Source organism: Salmo salar, chromosome 24 (genome assembly GCF_965601325.2).
Source record: "Salmo salar chromosome 24, fSalSal1, whole genome shotgun sequence".
Taxonomy (NCBI): domain Eukaryota; kingdom Metazoa; phylum Chordata; class Actinopteri; order Salmoniformes; family Salmonidae; genus Salmo; species Salmo salar.
This window is the reverse complement of record NC_138314.1, coordinates 4,800,300-4,815,951: the sequence shown is the minus strand read 5'-3', so window position 1 is coordinate 4,815,951 and position 15,652 is coordinate 4,800,300. Positions and strand designations below refer to the sequence as shown.

General features: G+C 41.7%; 1 protein-coding gene across 2 annotated transcripts in view; it reads right to left on the bottom strand.

The window, feature by feature from the left end:
* Positions 1-15,410, bottom strand: part of LOC106585228 (reticulon-4 receptor) — a 122,831-nt gene extending 107,421 nt beyond the window's left edge. For both annotated transcript variants that reach the window (XM_082968436.1, XM_082968437.1), the window contains exon 1: positions 14,851-15,410. In XM_082968436.1, the coding sequence (XP_082824562.1) occupies positions 14,851-14,872 (22 nt within the window). In that variant the 5' untranslated portion in view covers positions 14,873-15,410. The remainder of the gene's footprint in view (positions 1-14,850) is intronic.
* Positions 15,411-15,652: the final 242 nt, after the last annotated feature.

Sequence of the window (15,652 nt, the reverse complement as noted above, 5' to 3'; positions counted from 1 at the left end):
TAGCATTAACGAACAGGTCCCGATAGGTCTGGTTGAGTTTACTTATCCTGGTATTGACTTGGTTGACATGGCAATGTACTATATGTGCCTCAAATAAGTGGATTTGACTATTTCAGTCACACCTGTTGCTGACAGGTTATAAAATCGAGCACACAGCCATGCAATCTCTGTAGACAAACATTGGCAGTAGAATGGCCTTACTGAAGATCTCAGTGACTGTTATCGTGGCACCTTCATAGGAGTCACCTTTCCATCAAGTCAGTTTATAAAATGTCTGCCCTGCTAGAGCTGCCCAGGTCAACTGTAAGTGCTGTTATTGTGAAGTGGAAACGTCTAGGAACAACAACGGCTCAGCCGCGAAGTGGTAGGCCACACAAGCTCACAGAACGGTACCGCCAAGTGCTGAAGCACGTAGCTTCTAAGAATCGTCTGTCCTCGCTTACAACACTCACTACCGAGTTCCAAACTGCCTCTGGAAGCAACGTCAGCACAAGAACTGTTAGTCGGGAGCTATATGAAATGGTCTTCCCTGGCAGAGCAGCTACACACAAGCCTAAGGTCACCATGCGCAATGTGAAGCGTCGGCTGGAGTGGTGTAAAGCACGCTGCCATTGGACTCTGGGGCAGTGGAAACGCGTTCTCTGGAGTGAATCACGTTTCAACATCTGGCAGTCCAATGGATGAATCTGGGTTTGGCTGGATGCCAGGAGAACGCTACCTGCCTCAATGCATAGTGCCAACTGTAAAGTTTTGTGGAGGAGGAATAATGGTCTGGGGCTGTTTTTCATGGTTTGGGCTAGGCCCCTTAGATCCAGCGAATGGAAATATTAATGCTACAGCATACAATGACATTCCTGTGCTTCCAACTTTGTGGTAACTGTTTGGGGAAGGCCCTTTCTGTTTCAGCAAGACAACGCCACCTGTGCACAAAGCAATGGTTTGTTAAGATCTGTGTGGAAGAACTTGACTGGCCTGCACAGCAAGCCCTGACCTCAACCCCCTTTGAACACCTTTGTGATGAATTGGAACGCCGACTGCAAGCCATGCCTAATCACCCAACATCAGTGCCCGACCTCACTGATGCTCTTGTGGCTGTCCCAGCAGCAAAGTTCCAACATCTAGTGGAAAGCCTTCCCAGAAGTGTGGAGGCTGTTGTAGCAGCAAAGGGGTGACCAACTCCATATTAATGCTCATGAGTTTGGAATAAGATGTTCAACGAGCAGGTGTCCACATTCGTTTGGTCATGTAGTGCATTTCTGATACAGTATTACCATGATAGGAGCATCAGATGCAACAGATGTGATGGATAGTGGAGATAATGAGATAGTGGATACCCCCGGGGGCTTTTTGTGGTTGGTCGGATGGTTGGCTGTATGATGTATCATATCTGGCGTGTGAAGTAAATTGAGCATCTGATCTGCATATTGATCCACATACTTCCCTTGCATGTGACCTGAGTCATAATATTGCATGATGTTGCTGTGAGCACATTGGTGAGGTTTTGATCTTGCCTGCCATGCGTAGGCTTCTTTAAAGGATTATGATACCGTTTATGTTAGAGTGGTTTTTTTAAGCACATAAATAAATCTGTTGCGTAACTCAAATTTCATTCCGGTTCTTGGAGGGGTTATAGGCCCTACCCTGAAGAAAGAGACAAGTAAAAAAATGTATCCTATGTCGGTCGATTGAGGGAGGAACTACATTTTTCATAGGCTGTCGCTGTAGCATCCCAGAACCTTGTCCCTTCCAAATATAAAATTCCAACAGTCAGGCGATAACCCAAAGAGGGGATTAGAACCATATAATCTAAATCACATTACATTTTCTCAGCAGGCTTTGTTTTTTCTCTACTTATTTTCTGTATAAACTAATATCATTTTCTTAATTTATCCACCAAGTCTCTCTGTCTACTGATTAGTAATGACGGGTTTGAAAGACATGGGCTAACCTGCTGAGATGGTTCTGGGGCCTTTCTTTCTTTCTCTCTCTCTCTCTCTGTAAACATCAACACAGCGCTTCATGAGGGCTAGCCTGCCGAGCCAATTACAAAGGCTTCCCCTGAAGAACTGAGGTTAATCAGGATTCACTAAACATGCTTTGTCCCAAATGGTACCCTATTCCCTATTTAGTGCACTACTTTTGACCAGGGGATAGGGTGCCATTTGTGACGCAACTATTACCCTGAAGATTCACAATCAGTGGAGAGTTCCTTCCAATGCAATCCAATACTATCCACTAACTAACACCTCTAGCACCCCGTTGCAGTATTCTCTATGGAATCTGTGGTTGATTCCTGTGAGAGGGTATCTCCTTGATGGTAATTTAGGCACTTGGCGTGAAGGATGTCTCTTGTGTCCAATGTGTTGCTGTTCCTTAGAATTTAGGTCAGGTTTAAAGATAATTTTTAGACACCGCTAAGATAAACGAGCTATCAACTTCTGGTGGCGACAAACGGTTGCGAATCAACATGTAGAATCATCTTAAAACGAACAGAAAAAGGTCCCCCGGTGCTGTAAACCGTTTGTCGTCAGTGTGTTTTGTCTATTATAGCCATCAGAGACGTTGATGGAATTACTCAGACTGTGTCAATTTAGGAACTATAAAACCTGGTGTATACTGTACTTGAAAAAATAAAAGAAGAATGCTTGACGTTACCTTGCTTTCAAGACAAGGTGCACAAACAGAAGAGCAAACTGAAGAAAGGAAAATACTCAGCCACTCTTGGATAACAATGGAAGTTCACTTCAAATTAACTTCTTTATTGTTGAAACGTTTTGGCATTTAGCCTTCATTAGGGTTGACTTCACTTATACTGCAATTGTACATGGTGGTTGTGTTCTCCTCTAACTGTTGTAGATTATATACTTCCCACTATGCAAAGGCGTCATTTCAACCTCCAATGTTGGCAAATATGACTTCAATTTGAAATCAACCAAACCATGAAAAATGCTGTTGTCAAATTTTGCTGGAAACCAAGGATAAAAAAACAATTTGTTGATGCATTTTAACAAATTAAATCAAAAGGCACATTGATGCAATGCAAATCGTTAGAAAAACTCTGGAGAAATAACGTGAAGTGGTAACAATGTTGACTCAACCAATCTTTCCCTGGCAGGTTTGTTTATGATTTTTTAATTGCGTACAGTTGGATTCCCTCTATCGGGCTAAAGTGTTTTCTTCCTCTATCTGTAATTGGGTCTTGGGTTGCGTATCAGCTTAACACCAAAACATATGTTGTGCTGACTGTAATTGACCCCTGGGAGGTTTATCTTAAACCTCATGGGAAGAGTTCTGCCACTTTTTTGGGGGCCTAATGCCAATCACGGCCAATCCAGTTTAGCATGCTGCCCTATCTGGAGAACCTCAATTAGATCATCCTCGGTAGGAGCACACACACGCAACACCTTTTATCAGCACTACTGTATCCAGATGGGCAGAGCCTTATCTGTGTGGCTGATTACGCCTGTCGCATTCTTCCCAGTCAAAATATACTGCTCAAAAAAATAAAGGGAACACTTAAACAACACAATGTAACTCCAAGTCAATCACACTTCTGTGAAATCAAACTGTCCACTTAGGAAGCAACACTGATTGACAATACATTTCACATGCTGTTGTGCAAATGGAATAGACAACAGGTGGAAATTATAGGAAATTAGCAAGACACCCCCAATAAAGGAGAGGTTCTGCAAGTGGTGACCACAGACCACTTCTCAGTTCCTATGCTTCCTGGCTGATGTTTTGGTCACTTTTGAATGCTGGCGGTGCTTTCACTCTAGTGGTAGCATGAGACGGAGTCTACAACCCACACAAGTGGCTCAGGTAGTGCAGCTCACCCAGGATGGCACATCAATGCGAGCTGTGGCAAGAAGGTTTGCTGTGTCTGTCAGCGTAGTGTCCAGAGCATGGAGGCGCTACCAGGAGACAGGCCAGTACATCAGGAGACGTGGAGGAGGCCGTAGGAGGGCAACAACCCAGCAGCAGGACCGCTACCTCCGCCTTTGTGCAAGGAGGAGCAGGAGGAGCACTGCCAGAGCCCTGCAAAATGACCTCCAGCAGGCCACAAATGTGCATGTGTCTGCTCAAACGGTCAGAAACGGACTCCATGAGGGTGGTATGAGGGCCCGACGTCCACAGGTCAGTCATGGTGTGGCATTTCTTTGGGGGGCCGCACAGCCCTCCATGTGCTCGCCAGAGGTAGCCTGACTGCCATTAGGTACCGAGATGAGATCCTCAGACCCCTTGTGAGACCATATGCTGGTGCGGTTGGCCCTGGGTTCCTCCTAATGCAAGACAATGCTAGACCTCATGTGGCTGGAGTGTGTCAGCAGTTCCTGCAAGAGGAAGGCATTGATGCTATGGACTGGCCCGCCCGTTCCCCAGACCTGAATCCAATTGAGCACATCTGGGACATCATGTCTCGCTCCATCCACCAACGCCACGTTGCACCACAGACTGTCCAGGAGTTGGCGGATGCTTTAGTCCAGGTCTGGGAGGAGATCCCTCAGGAGACCACCCGCCACCTCATCAGGAGCATGCCCAGGCATTGTAGGGAGGTCATACAGGCACGTGGAGGCCACACACACTACTGAGCCTCATTTTGACTTGTTTTAAGGACATTACATCAAAGTTGGATCAGCCTGTAGTGTGGTTTTCCACTTTAATTTTGAGTGTGACTCCAAATCCAGACCTCCATGGGTTGATAAATTGGATTTCCATTGATTATTTTTGTGTGATTTTGTTGTCAGCACATTCAACTATGTAAAGAAAAAAGTATTTAATAAGATTATTTAATTCATTCAGATCTAGGATGTGTTATTTTAGTCTTCCCTTTATTTTTTTGAGCAGTGTAGTTTGCGCATATATTATATGACCAAAAAACGATTACGTTTTTGTTTGTTATAGTGTTCGAAACCGAAGTCTACGCCCCTGCGTCAGTGATTGGTCAACAGTACTACTCCTAGTAGGAGTGGAAATTACGGACAGGATTCTTCAATTATGTGTTTGTTGTCATTCAACAAGAGACGACTAGTTTTCCACTTGAGAAATACTGCACCAAACATCTTATTTAGATGTAAAATTGCCCGACTAAGACCACTGCAAATATTTTTTTTTACAGATTTCTTGATTTATCTTGGATTAATTCTGGCTATGTTGTTGCTACAGTGACTCAACAGTAACATTAATATTGTTATATTGCTGCTTTTTTTTAAGCGAAGGTCTTTTGAGAGAGTATGTGAGGCAGAGACGTTCTCTTCGCATAGCTGAGTTTCTGCTAGGAGCAAACCGAACCTAGTATGCGGGGGGGGGGGGGGGGGGGGGGGGGGGGGGGAGTCAGTCAGAGTCTCAACCTACTGTTAGTTAAGATAGTAGAATACAAAATGTACAATTTCTAAATTTAGTAGCAGTCACTGTCAATTGTTTCAATTTTTATTTAACTAGGGAAGTCAGTTAAGAACAAATTCTTATTTATAATGATGGCCTACCCCAGCCATACCCTAACCCGGATGACGCTGGGCCAATTGTGCACCGCCCCATGGGACTCCAAATCACAACCGGTTGTGATACAGGAATCGAACCAGGGTCTGTAATGACACCTCTAGCACTGAGATGCACTGCCTTATACTGCTGCGCCACTCAGGAGCCCATATCAGCTAACATTTTCTAGATTAATAACTATCTAAACCTTGTAGTAACGAGGGGCCCTGACCTCCAGGGGGCCCCCATTGATTTCTCACTCAGATATCATATGAACATGGCAAAATTTCTGGAAATTATCTTTTAAACTGCAATTTTTTCACAAAACCCCATGGCAAAATGTGTAGAACTGCAGGAAATTAACTTTTAAACGGCAAATTTCTCTCAACCTTATGGCAAAATGTGTAGAACTGCAGGAAATTACATAGGATCTTAATTTGAGAATTTTCAATGCAGAAAATAAATTCATAATTCGCTGAAAACTTGCACTAACAAAAGGTTATATTAACACTATTGCATTTTTCATGTAGGCAAATTTTGGCCAGCTAATAGCTAAAATAACTAGCTAATAACTACCGATCAAGCAACATTATGGACTAAATGTTAAAATCCTGTTGTTGAATGATTATTTTGCTGCGACAATACTGGTCAAATGAAGATCCATGTTTGTAGCTTTAAAATTGTAATATTTTCTCTCCTTTCCATGGCAAAATGTGTAGAATTTCAGAAAATGTATTTTAAAACTGCAACATTTTCTCTGCACCCCCATGGCAAAATGTGTAGGAAAATATACTTTAAAACTGCATATTTGTCTCTCTGCCGCCATGAGTGGGGCTACTAAATGTTTTTACCCCCCAACCAAATCTCGCTTAGGGCCCCTTCGAAACGTCCCTGCACATGGGACTGCATTGCATGGAGGGGAAATGTGGAAGCTACTCTTGTTTGTTTTCTCTCTGTCTGTCTCTCTTGGTGTTACATACTCCTGCACTCTCTCACTCAGCCCGCTCTCTCTCTCTTTTTCTCTCACTCTTCTTCATCTTGTCTCTCTCTCTCTCTTCCTCCCACTCTCGCTCCTTCCCTCTTACTACCTCCTCCTCTCAACCTCATCTTTCATAATATGCACCCTCCAAAGCTTTTAGATGCATGACTAATACATTGGCAGTATGTGTTGTCTTCTAATAGGAAACAATTGAGGAGAATTCACTCAAATAGAAGTTGGGCTTGGAAATAATCATTCTCTCTCACACACACACTCTAACTGCCTGCCCCCCTTTCCTGTCTCTCTGCCTTTCCCTCCAGGCTCTCTATCTCTATAACCCTCTTGCCTCATTCTCCTACCTCTCTCCCAGTACCTCTGAAACACGCCCATTCAGAAATCTATTTTAAATTCCCTTTTAGAATACAGAAGCTGCCATGTCTTAGTGTGCATTTATACCAATATGATGTTTGATCATACCTATTGCAGTGTATATGCTAATCAAGCTTTGTTTTTCATGTTTCTCTTCCATCATTCTTTCAGCTCTAATATTCCAAACATTCTGCTACCTCATATCTTGTCACTTCAAGCAGCCTATTTACAAAAATAGAGCAAATGGCAGATTGTTGCCAAAATATTAGCAGAGTCCTCATTGTTTGGGTTTAAAAGCTCATGAAATTAAAGCATTCTGCTCCATATAATGATTTTATCCATTAGTTTGTCCGACATTGGCTTTGATTGGCAATTGACAGGAAATAAAAGAAAGAAGCCCCAGAGCAACAGCAACTCCAGGGAGGTGGTTGGTATTTGATCATATGCTGGCTGAATGAGAAATAGCATACATTAAACCTGCTTTGGCTGTGACAGAAAAAACATGACAAGACAGTCTATTTCATGTATCCATTCACAGTAAATGCTTTTGAAGTGTACAATTTACAACTGTACAACTCATTGACATATCAGCACATTTGGTTGTGTGTCATTATGCATAATACTAAATCACAACAGAAAGTGAATGATGAACATTTGCTTATAGAGCACTGGGGAGCCATTCCATGTTGCATGCCAATGAAATGGGGATGGGACAAATGATTTTACATCAGCTGTGGACATATCAAATGGAATACACAAATAGATGTTTGCCGTTTGATTTGGAGTTGTGAAACACAAACACAGTATAGGCTACTGTAATCTGATGCTTTCTTACTATAATCCTGTGTTTTTAGGAGTGTACACAACATATTGCGTGAGCAGAGTGGCCTTGAACACACACACACACACACACACACCCCTGAGTGGGGTCCCTCAGGGGTGCGTGCTTAGTTCCACATCCACATCGACGGGGCTGTTGTGGAGCAGGTCAAGTTCTTTGTTCCCACATCAGTAAGGAATTACCATGGTCCACACACACCAACACAGTCGTGAAGAAGGCACAACAAGACCACTTACCCCTCTGGAGGCAAAAAAAATAATGTGGCATGGGCCCTCGCCGCTTGGTATGGCAACTGCTTGGCATTCGTTCGCAAGGCGCTACAGAGGGTAGTGTGTACGGCCCAGTACATCACTGGGGCTGAGCTTCCTGTCACCCAGGACCTCAACACCAGGTGGTGTCATAGGAAGGCCCTAACAATTGTCAAAGACTCCAGCCACCCAAGTCATAGACTGTTGTCTCTGCTACCGCACGGCAAGCGGTATGGATGCGCCAAGTCTGGAACCAACATGACCCTGAACAGCTTCTAGCCCTAAGCCATAACACTGCTAAATAATTAACCAAATAGCTACCCGGACTATCTGCATTGACCCTTTTTGCACTAACTCGTTTGACTCATCACATATGCTGCTGCTACTGTTTATCATCTATCCTGTTGCCTAGTCACTTTACCCCTACCTATATGTACTTATCTACCTCAATTACCTCATACCCCTGCACATCGAAATGGTACTGGCACCCCGTGTATATAGCCAAGTTGTGTATGTATTCACTCATTGTGTACGTATTCCTCATGTTATTGTTTTTCTATGTTTCTCTCTGCATTGTTGGGAAGAGCCCATAAGTAACCATTTCACTGTTACTCAACACCTGTTCTTTACGAAGCATGTGACAAGTAAAATGTGATTTGACACACACACAATATTCAGTCATCACATACCAAATTATGCCCTTTACCTTACTGCTACAAGATCACCAACACAAATCTGGACCACAATTCCAACCCACAATCATTAGAATCACCCTCCCTGCCAACCCCAGTGACCTCTTTTGTCACTCGGGTTACAGCCTTAGTCCGTCATTATAAAAAAAAAAACATGTCAAATTTGCAGTTTCTCGCGAAAATCGTGTGACATTGCTCTTTTCACTTGAGTTCCAAATATCTCTAACGGTCGCCCCAGCTTGAGTATTTTATGTGCGTGATGTCAGAATGCCCCTCACTGTTCCAAAATGTGATTGTTAAGCAACAGGACAGTTAACCCGCACTGCCCTAAAAAATCTATCATAATAATCTAATAATAAGCTAATAGTCTGTTTCAAATTGTACATTTCAAATTATTTTTTAACAAGTTTTACTTTCTAACAACAGTTTGAAATGAGGTGTGTTCCGCCTCCTCATTAATTCACATAAGAAGTAGCCCGTTTCAATGTTGCAGACAATTTATGTTTGAGGCTTTACTGAGCCGGACAAACTTCTCTTTTCAACGAGAGCCCAAGCACTTCCCCAGTGTTTCCCCAGATCAAGTATGAAGACATTGCGCATCTCTAGTCAGAACAAGCCTTGCACTAACTTTTTCCCCTGGCACATTTTCTAGCAGGAGCCCGCATTGCCTTCATTGTTGTGTGTTCCTATCAAAGTAAGTGGCTTATTTTCTGTATAACGTGTTGTCGTTTTTACTGTAGCACACAATAAGTATGTACACTACCGGTCAAAAGTTTTATTTGAGATTCTTCAAATAGCCACCCTTTGCCTTGATGACAGCTTGGCACACTCTTGGCATTCTCTCAACCAGCTTCAAGAGGTAATCACCTGGAATGCATTTCAATTAACAGGTGTGCCTTCCTAAAAGTTAATTTGTGGAATTTCTTTCCTTTTTAATGCGATTGAGCCAATCAGTTGTGTTGTGACAAGGTTGGACCAAGTCCATATTATGGCAAGAACAACTCAAATAAGCAAAGAGAAACCTCAGTCCATCATTACTTTAAGACATGAAAGTCAGTCAATACCGACAATTTCAAAAACTTTTTTTCAGTGCAGTCGCAAAAACCATCAAGTGCTATGATGAAACTGGCTCTCATGAGGACCGCCACAGGAATGGAAGACCCAGAGTTACCTCTGCTGCAGAGGATAAGTTAATTAGAGTTACCAGCCTCAGAAATAGCAGCCCAAATAAATACTTCAAAGAGTTCAAGTAACAGACACATCTCAACATGAACTATTCAGAGGAGACTGTGTGAATCAGGCCTTCATGGTCGAATTGATGCAAAGAAACCACTACTAAAGGTCACCAATAAGAATAAGAGACTTGCTTGGGCCAAGAAACACGAGCAATGGACATTAGACCGGTGGAAATTTGTCCTTTGATCTGGAGTCCAAATTAGAGATTTTTGTTCCAACCACCATGTCTTCGTGAGACGCGGTTTGTGTGAACGGATGATCTCTGCAGGTGTATTTCCCAACTTGAAGCACAGAGGAGGAGATGTTATGGTGTGGGGGTGCTTTGCTGCAGGAGGGACTGGTGCACTTCACAAAATAGGGAGGAAAATGATGTGGATATATTGAAGCATCTCAAGACATCAGTCAGGAAGTTAAAGCTTGGTCGCAAATGGGTCTTCCAAATGGACAATGACCCCAAGTATACTTCCAAAGTTGTGGCTAAATTACTTAAGGACAACAAAGTCAAGGTATTGGAGTGGCCATCACAATGCCCTGACCTTAATCCCATAGAAAATGTGTGGGCAGAACTGAAAAAGCTTGTGCAAGCAAGGAGGCCTACAAACCTGACTCAGTTACACCAGCTCTGTCAGGAGGAATGTGCCAAAATTCACCCAACTTATTGTGGGAAGCTTGTGGAAGGCTACCCGAAAAGTTTGACCCAAGTTAAACAATTTAAGGGCAATGCTACCAAATACTAATTGAGTGTATGTAAACTTCTGACCCACTGGGAATGTGACGAAAGAAATAAAAGCTGAAATAAATAATTCTCTACTATTACTCTGACATTTCACATTCTTAAAATAAAGTGGTGATCCTAACTGACCTAAGACATTTTTACGAGGATTAAATGTCAGGAATTGTGAAACTGAGTTTAAATGTATTTGTCAAAGGTGTATGTACACGTCCGACTTCAACTGTACATGTATACACACACTGCATATATACACATACATACATACATACATACATACATACATACATACATACATACATACATACATACATACATACATACATACATACATACATACATACCATAAACAGACAAATGTCTGTGATTTGTTTAGAATTGAAGGTGCACTTAACCAGCATGGCTACCACAGCATTCTGCAGCAATACGCCATCCCATCTGGTTCGCGCTTAATGGGACTATCATTTGTTTTTCAACAGGACAATGACCCAACACACCTCCAGGCTGTGTAAGGGCTATTTGACCAAGAAGGAGAGTGATGGAGTGGTGCATCAGATGACCTGGCCTCCAACATACCTCAACCAAATTGAGATGGTTTGGGATGTGTCGGACCGCAAGTGCATAGCATATGTGGGAACTCCTTCAAGACTTTTGGAAAAGCATTCCAGGTGAATCTGGTTGAGAGAATGCCAAGAGTGTGCAAAGCTGTCATCAACGCAAATGGTGGCTTTTGAATCTCAAATATAAAATATATTTGGTTTTTGGTTACTTCATGATTCCATATGTGTTATTTCATAGTTTTGATGTCTTCACTATTATTCTACAATGTAGAAACTAGTAAAAATAAAGAAAAACCCTTGAATGAGTAGGTGTTCTAAAACTTTGTATGGACATAATGTATTTACTTATTTATTCTCATTTTCAAGTATAGGTGACAAATCATGCATTCCGATTCTTGCATAGATTGTAACAGACACATATGATGTGTGTAAAATACTTTTTTGATGGTTGTACTGATTATGATGTGCTAATGCTAAGCTACTTGCCGGCTATGTGTGGCACCATGTTTGTTGACATCATTCAATGCTTTCTGGCTTTCACGTAAGCGTATGTAAGACCAAAGATGTTATAACAAGGAATAGTTCACTCGACTGACTTATGGTGCTTTCAAGACAACTGGGAACTCAGAAAAATATTAGGTCAAATCATGACATCAGCGATCTTCAGGTCGGAAAGTCGGCACTCTAGAAAGAGGCCCGAGTTCCCGAGTTGAATGCCGTTCAAAAGATTCTTCCCAGTCAGAGCTCGTTTTTTCAGAGTTCCCAGGTGTCTTGAACGTACTGAAGTCGGAAGTCTGAGATTTCCGAGTTCCCAGTTGTTTTGAATGTGGCATCAGATTGTAACTTTGGAACCTCAGGGTTGCCAGCTCAGACCCCCATTCCAGGGGTATTTATTTTTATTTAGAGTATAAACTTCTCCTGTGTTTGCCTCCGATTGATAAATCACCCATCATAGTAAAATTTCCTGCATCATATCCTCACACGATACCTTCCCCCCATGGACTTGAAAACCCCCCACAAATGAAATGATCCCCCCGCAAACCCCCCTAAAATGGTTTCATCCCTGTTTAGCTTTCGCGCTATGGTTAAGCTAGGCAGTAGGCTTGTATTTGGGGTAATGGTAAATGACTTGTCAAGTTATATGCTCCAGTTTTTTTATTTTTTTTTATTTAATTTTTCATTATTGAATATCCGAAACATACAATATACTTGCAGTGAAGCCGCTCAACGACTACACCACACCAGTCATCCAACAGACTCCCATTCAGAGCGACACACAGAAGCATCCAGGGTCAATGCCCTGCTCAAGGGCACGTTGACGGATCTCCCACCAGGCCAAAAAACGTGAACCCGAACCCGACAAGATCCCCCCACAGTTCCGCAATAGCTGTCCCTCAACCATTCGAGACCCCCCCAGAAGAAAAATTAAAATTAAAAATACAATTAATTCCATTCCCCACCCCCAAGAACCCCCCAATGCGCCTACAACCAAGAGAATGAACTATAGAGAAAAAAGAAAAAGAAAGAAGAAAACAGCAAACAACAATGCAAAAAACAACAACAAAAAACAAAGGACATCAAGGACAACTGAAATCATAACAGCAATGCCAACTGTATATGTTTGTGTGCACGTCTGGCACTATTACATGTATGTGTGTGTTCTTGTATGCGTTTATTTGAATGAGAGTGTGTGTATATGCATGTGCTCCAGTTCTTGTATACACTATAACAAGTACATTGAAGATTTATAATATGCTGAAAAGTAGCTAAACTAAGTTAACATTTTTCAGGCAAATGGGAGTAGCCATCTTTGACTTTGTTCATTTGCATCTAATATTGAATGGCATTCTAGGATTAGGGAGTTTTCACCAAATCAAACATAAAGAAACATGGCTGCCATCATAAAAATGTTGCTGTTGTTATCTTAGCCGACACGCATCTCTTCTCTAAACAATATTACATTTCTCACTTGTGCTCACCGGAGATGTGGTACATTGTAAACAAGTCTAGCTGTTAGTTGCTAACTTGTCTTTTGGTTTTTGTCAGCGCAACCTGTTATTTAGACTGGGTTATGGAAAGAGTTTAGCTATGGATGTGTTCCATGTGATGTTTGGATGATGAAGTTTGCAATTATGTTTTACAATAAAAGGTGAAATTGAGGAATACATTTGTGAAGACCTTTATTTCCCATCAATACAAAACATTGTTCAGATGCTTTTCCGACAACAACGCTGCTTAGACGCGTTTGTTGCATCATACGTTCTGTTGCTACTGTTCCAATCACATATTCGTGATCATAAGCTGCAGGGACCACTCAACAATGATCACAAATATGTGATTGTATGCGTCAAAGGGTTAACCATATTTTCACATGTATTACACTGTGAATTGTGAAACATTCGTTTCACATGTAAAAAAAAAACTCCACATGACAATCTCACTTTCACATGTGGAATTGCATGTTCACATGTGAAAGTGAAAATCAAACTTGCAGTTCCACATGTAAGAAAACTCCACATTTACACCAATATTTGTAAACAAACAGTGTAGAGCCTTCTTTCTTTTTAAAACTAAAATTTTTACATTATGGATGGTCAGTCCTTGCATCCATAGTGTAGTCTATGGATTTGAGAGTGTTTGCAATTTTCCCTATCTTTGGTAATGTTACTCTGGCCTTCGCTTTTACTGCTCTTTTTCCAGTTGTAAGTTTTAGCACATTCATTCCAGCAACATAGCACCCTGCATCTCACTGCTGGTTTGCCTCTGAAGCTAAGCCTAGTCGGTCCCTGGATGGGTGACCAGATGTAGCGGGAAGTGGTGTAAATAATGTGAAAAATAAACCAAAAAAAAAAATGTTAGTGTGAAACTTCAACATGTGGCCAAAAACCAAATGTCTGACTTTCGTGAACGGTTAACATGATTTATTATTAGTTATGTTTTACATCTGAAATTGTTCATGATGATTTTTATAAGGGCGGGCCACCAATACACAATCAATCATTGGTAAAGAAGCAGTTATAGAGCGATATCATTCGATCGGTCTGAGCATCCAAGCAGACCATCTGCAGACTTCATCAAAGAGCAGCTCCTAATGGCCATGGCAGCAACGGGGCAAAATAGAAGGTGTGGACGAAGTTACGAAATCCCATCGGCACATTGTTATTGCAAGCTTTTTCTAAATATACTGATGCAACTGTCCTTTGGTCAAATAGGCTAGTGGTAGAATGTCAGATATATCATCATTATTGATACCATCAAAGTCACTCGGTGTGAGGTTGTTTGTTACTGCAATGAATGAATGACTATCCATAACAGGAGATATACAAATCAATTGTCCCACTGAAATTTCATTTTCAATATTATTGATCCTATAGTGTCAGAGTTAGACGAACAGAGACTATTTTATTTTGTAAATAATGTTTATGTAGGTAAGAGGTAGCCTAAATATAATGATAACTTTGCTTTCACAAAGCACTGGGTCAAATTGCATTATGTTTAGTATGCTAGTTTGAAATTCAATAAGAAATATTTCATATTTGTCCAAATGGTCCCCTCCACGTTACCTTCTCAATGTAGCAGCAGCATGCGGAGCGCAATGACCTTGCTCTATTTCAATTGTATTAGTCCATAGCCTAATTTACAATCATGCACCTGCACCATCCTAGTCAATGCAGCCTATAAACAACTTTCTGGGCGGTTGGTTATCTGTGTACTTACCCTCAACAAGACTGGTCTTCATGATTTATGAATAAATCCAGTAGTTGAATAAATCCAGCAGAGGGAACTCTGTTTGCGGAGACTGTATATCCGCTCTCGGTTGCAATCGATAGATAATTGCAAATCCAGTTCACTATGTAGTCACGGACCCCCTAAACCACGGTTATATTCAAACTTTAGACGGAGGTTTTCCTGCTGAAGCCGACAGAAGGCTGGAACAGCGCTCAGTCATTATGGCCAGTGTGAGCGAAGACAAAAACTAGAGTGTAATATCCAAACTGGGACCTTTCAACCAACACACAACGTACGGGAGCGCAGAGCACCCTTCCAAAAGGATGCACAAACAAGCAACAAAAAACACACAAAGAGCTCAAAGTTCCAGAAATTGGAAAATCAGAAATAGACAGAAAATTGTAAAAATAAATCCATGGATACTGTGGTACATATCCTGTCTGATATCTACCCGGCTGTAATCCGAACGAGATAGGCCTAAATGAAAAGAAGCCGCTGTGTATGGTTGTATATTGGCTGCACTGCCATGCACGATACAGTATGCGTTTGCATGGAGTCGTGAAAAAAGTGAGGGCGGGGCAGGAAGAGAGAGGCATTCAATCGAGAGAGAGAGAGTCCAAAAATGTTTTATGGGTCTGGATCAGGGATTGCGCGCTAATGAATGTTTTATAAGATTCGGGTGGTTTGACGTGCTGGGAATCTATTTGGATCAGACATGTTCAAGCACACACATGCATACAAAAACACAATAAAAAAATTACACTGTGTAGGTGAATGGCTTTATGGGACC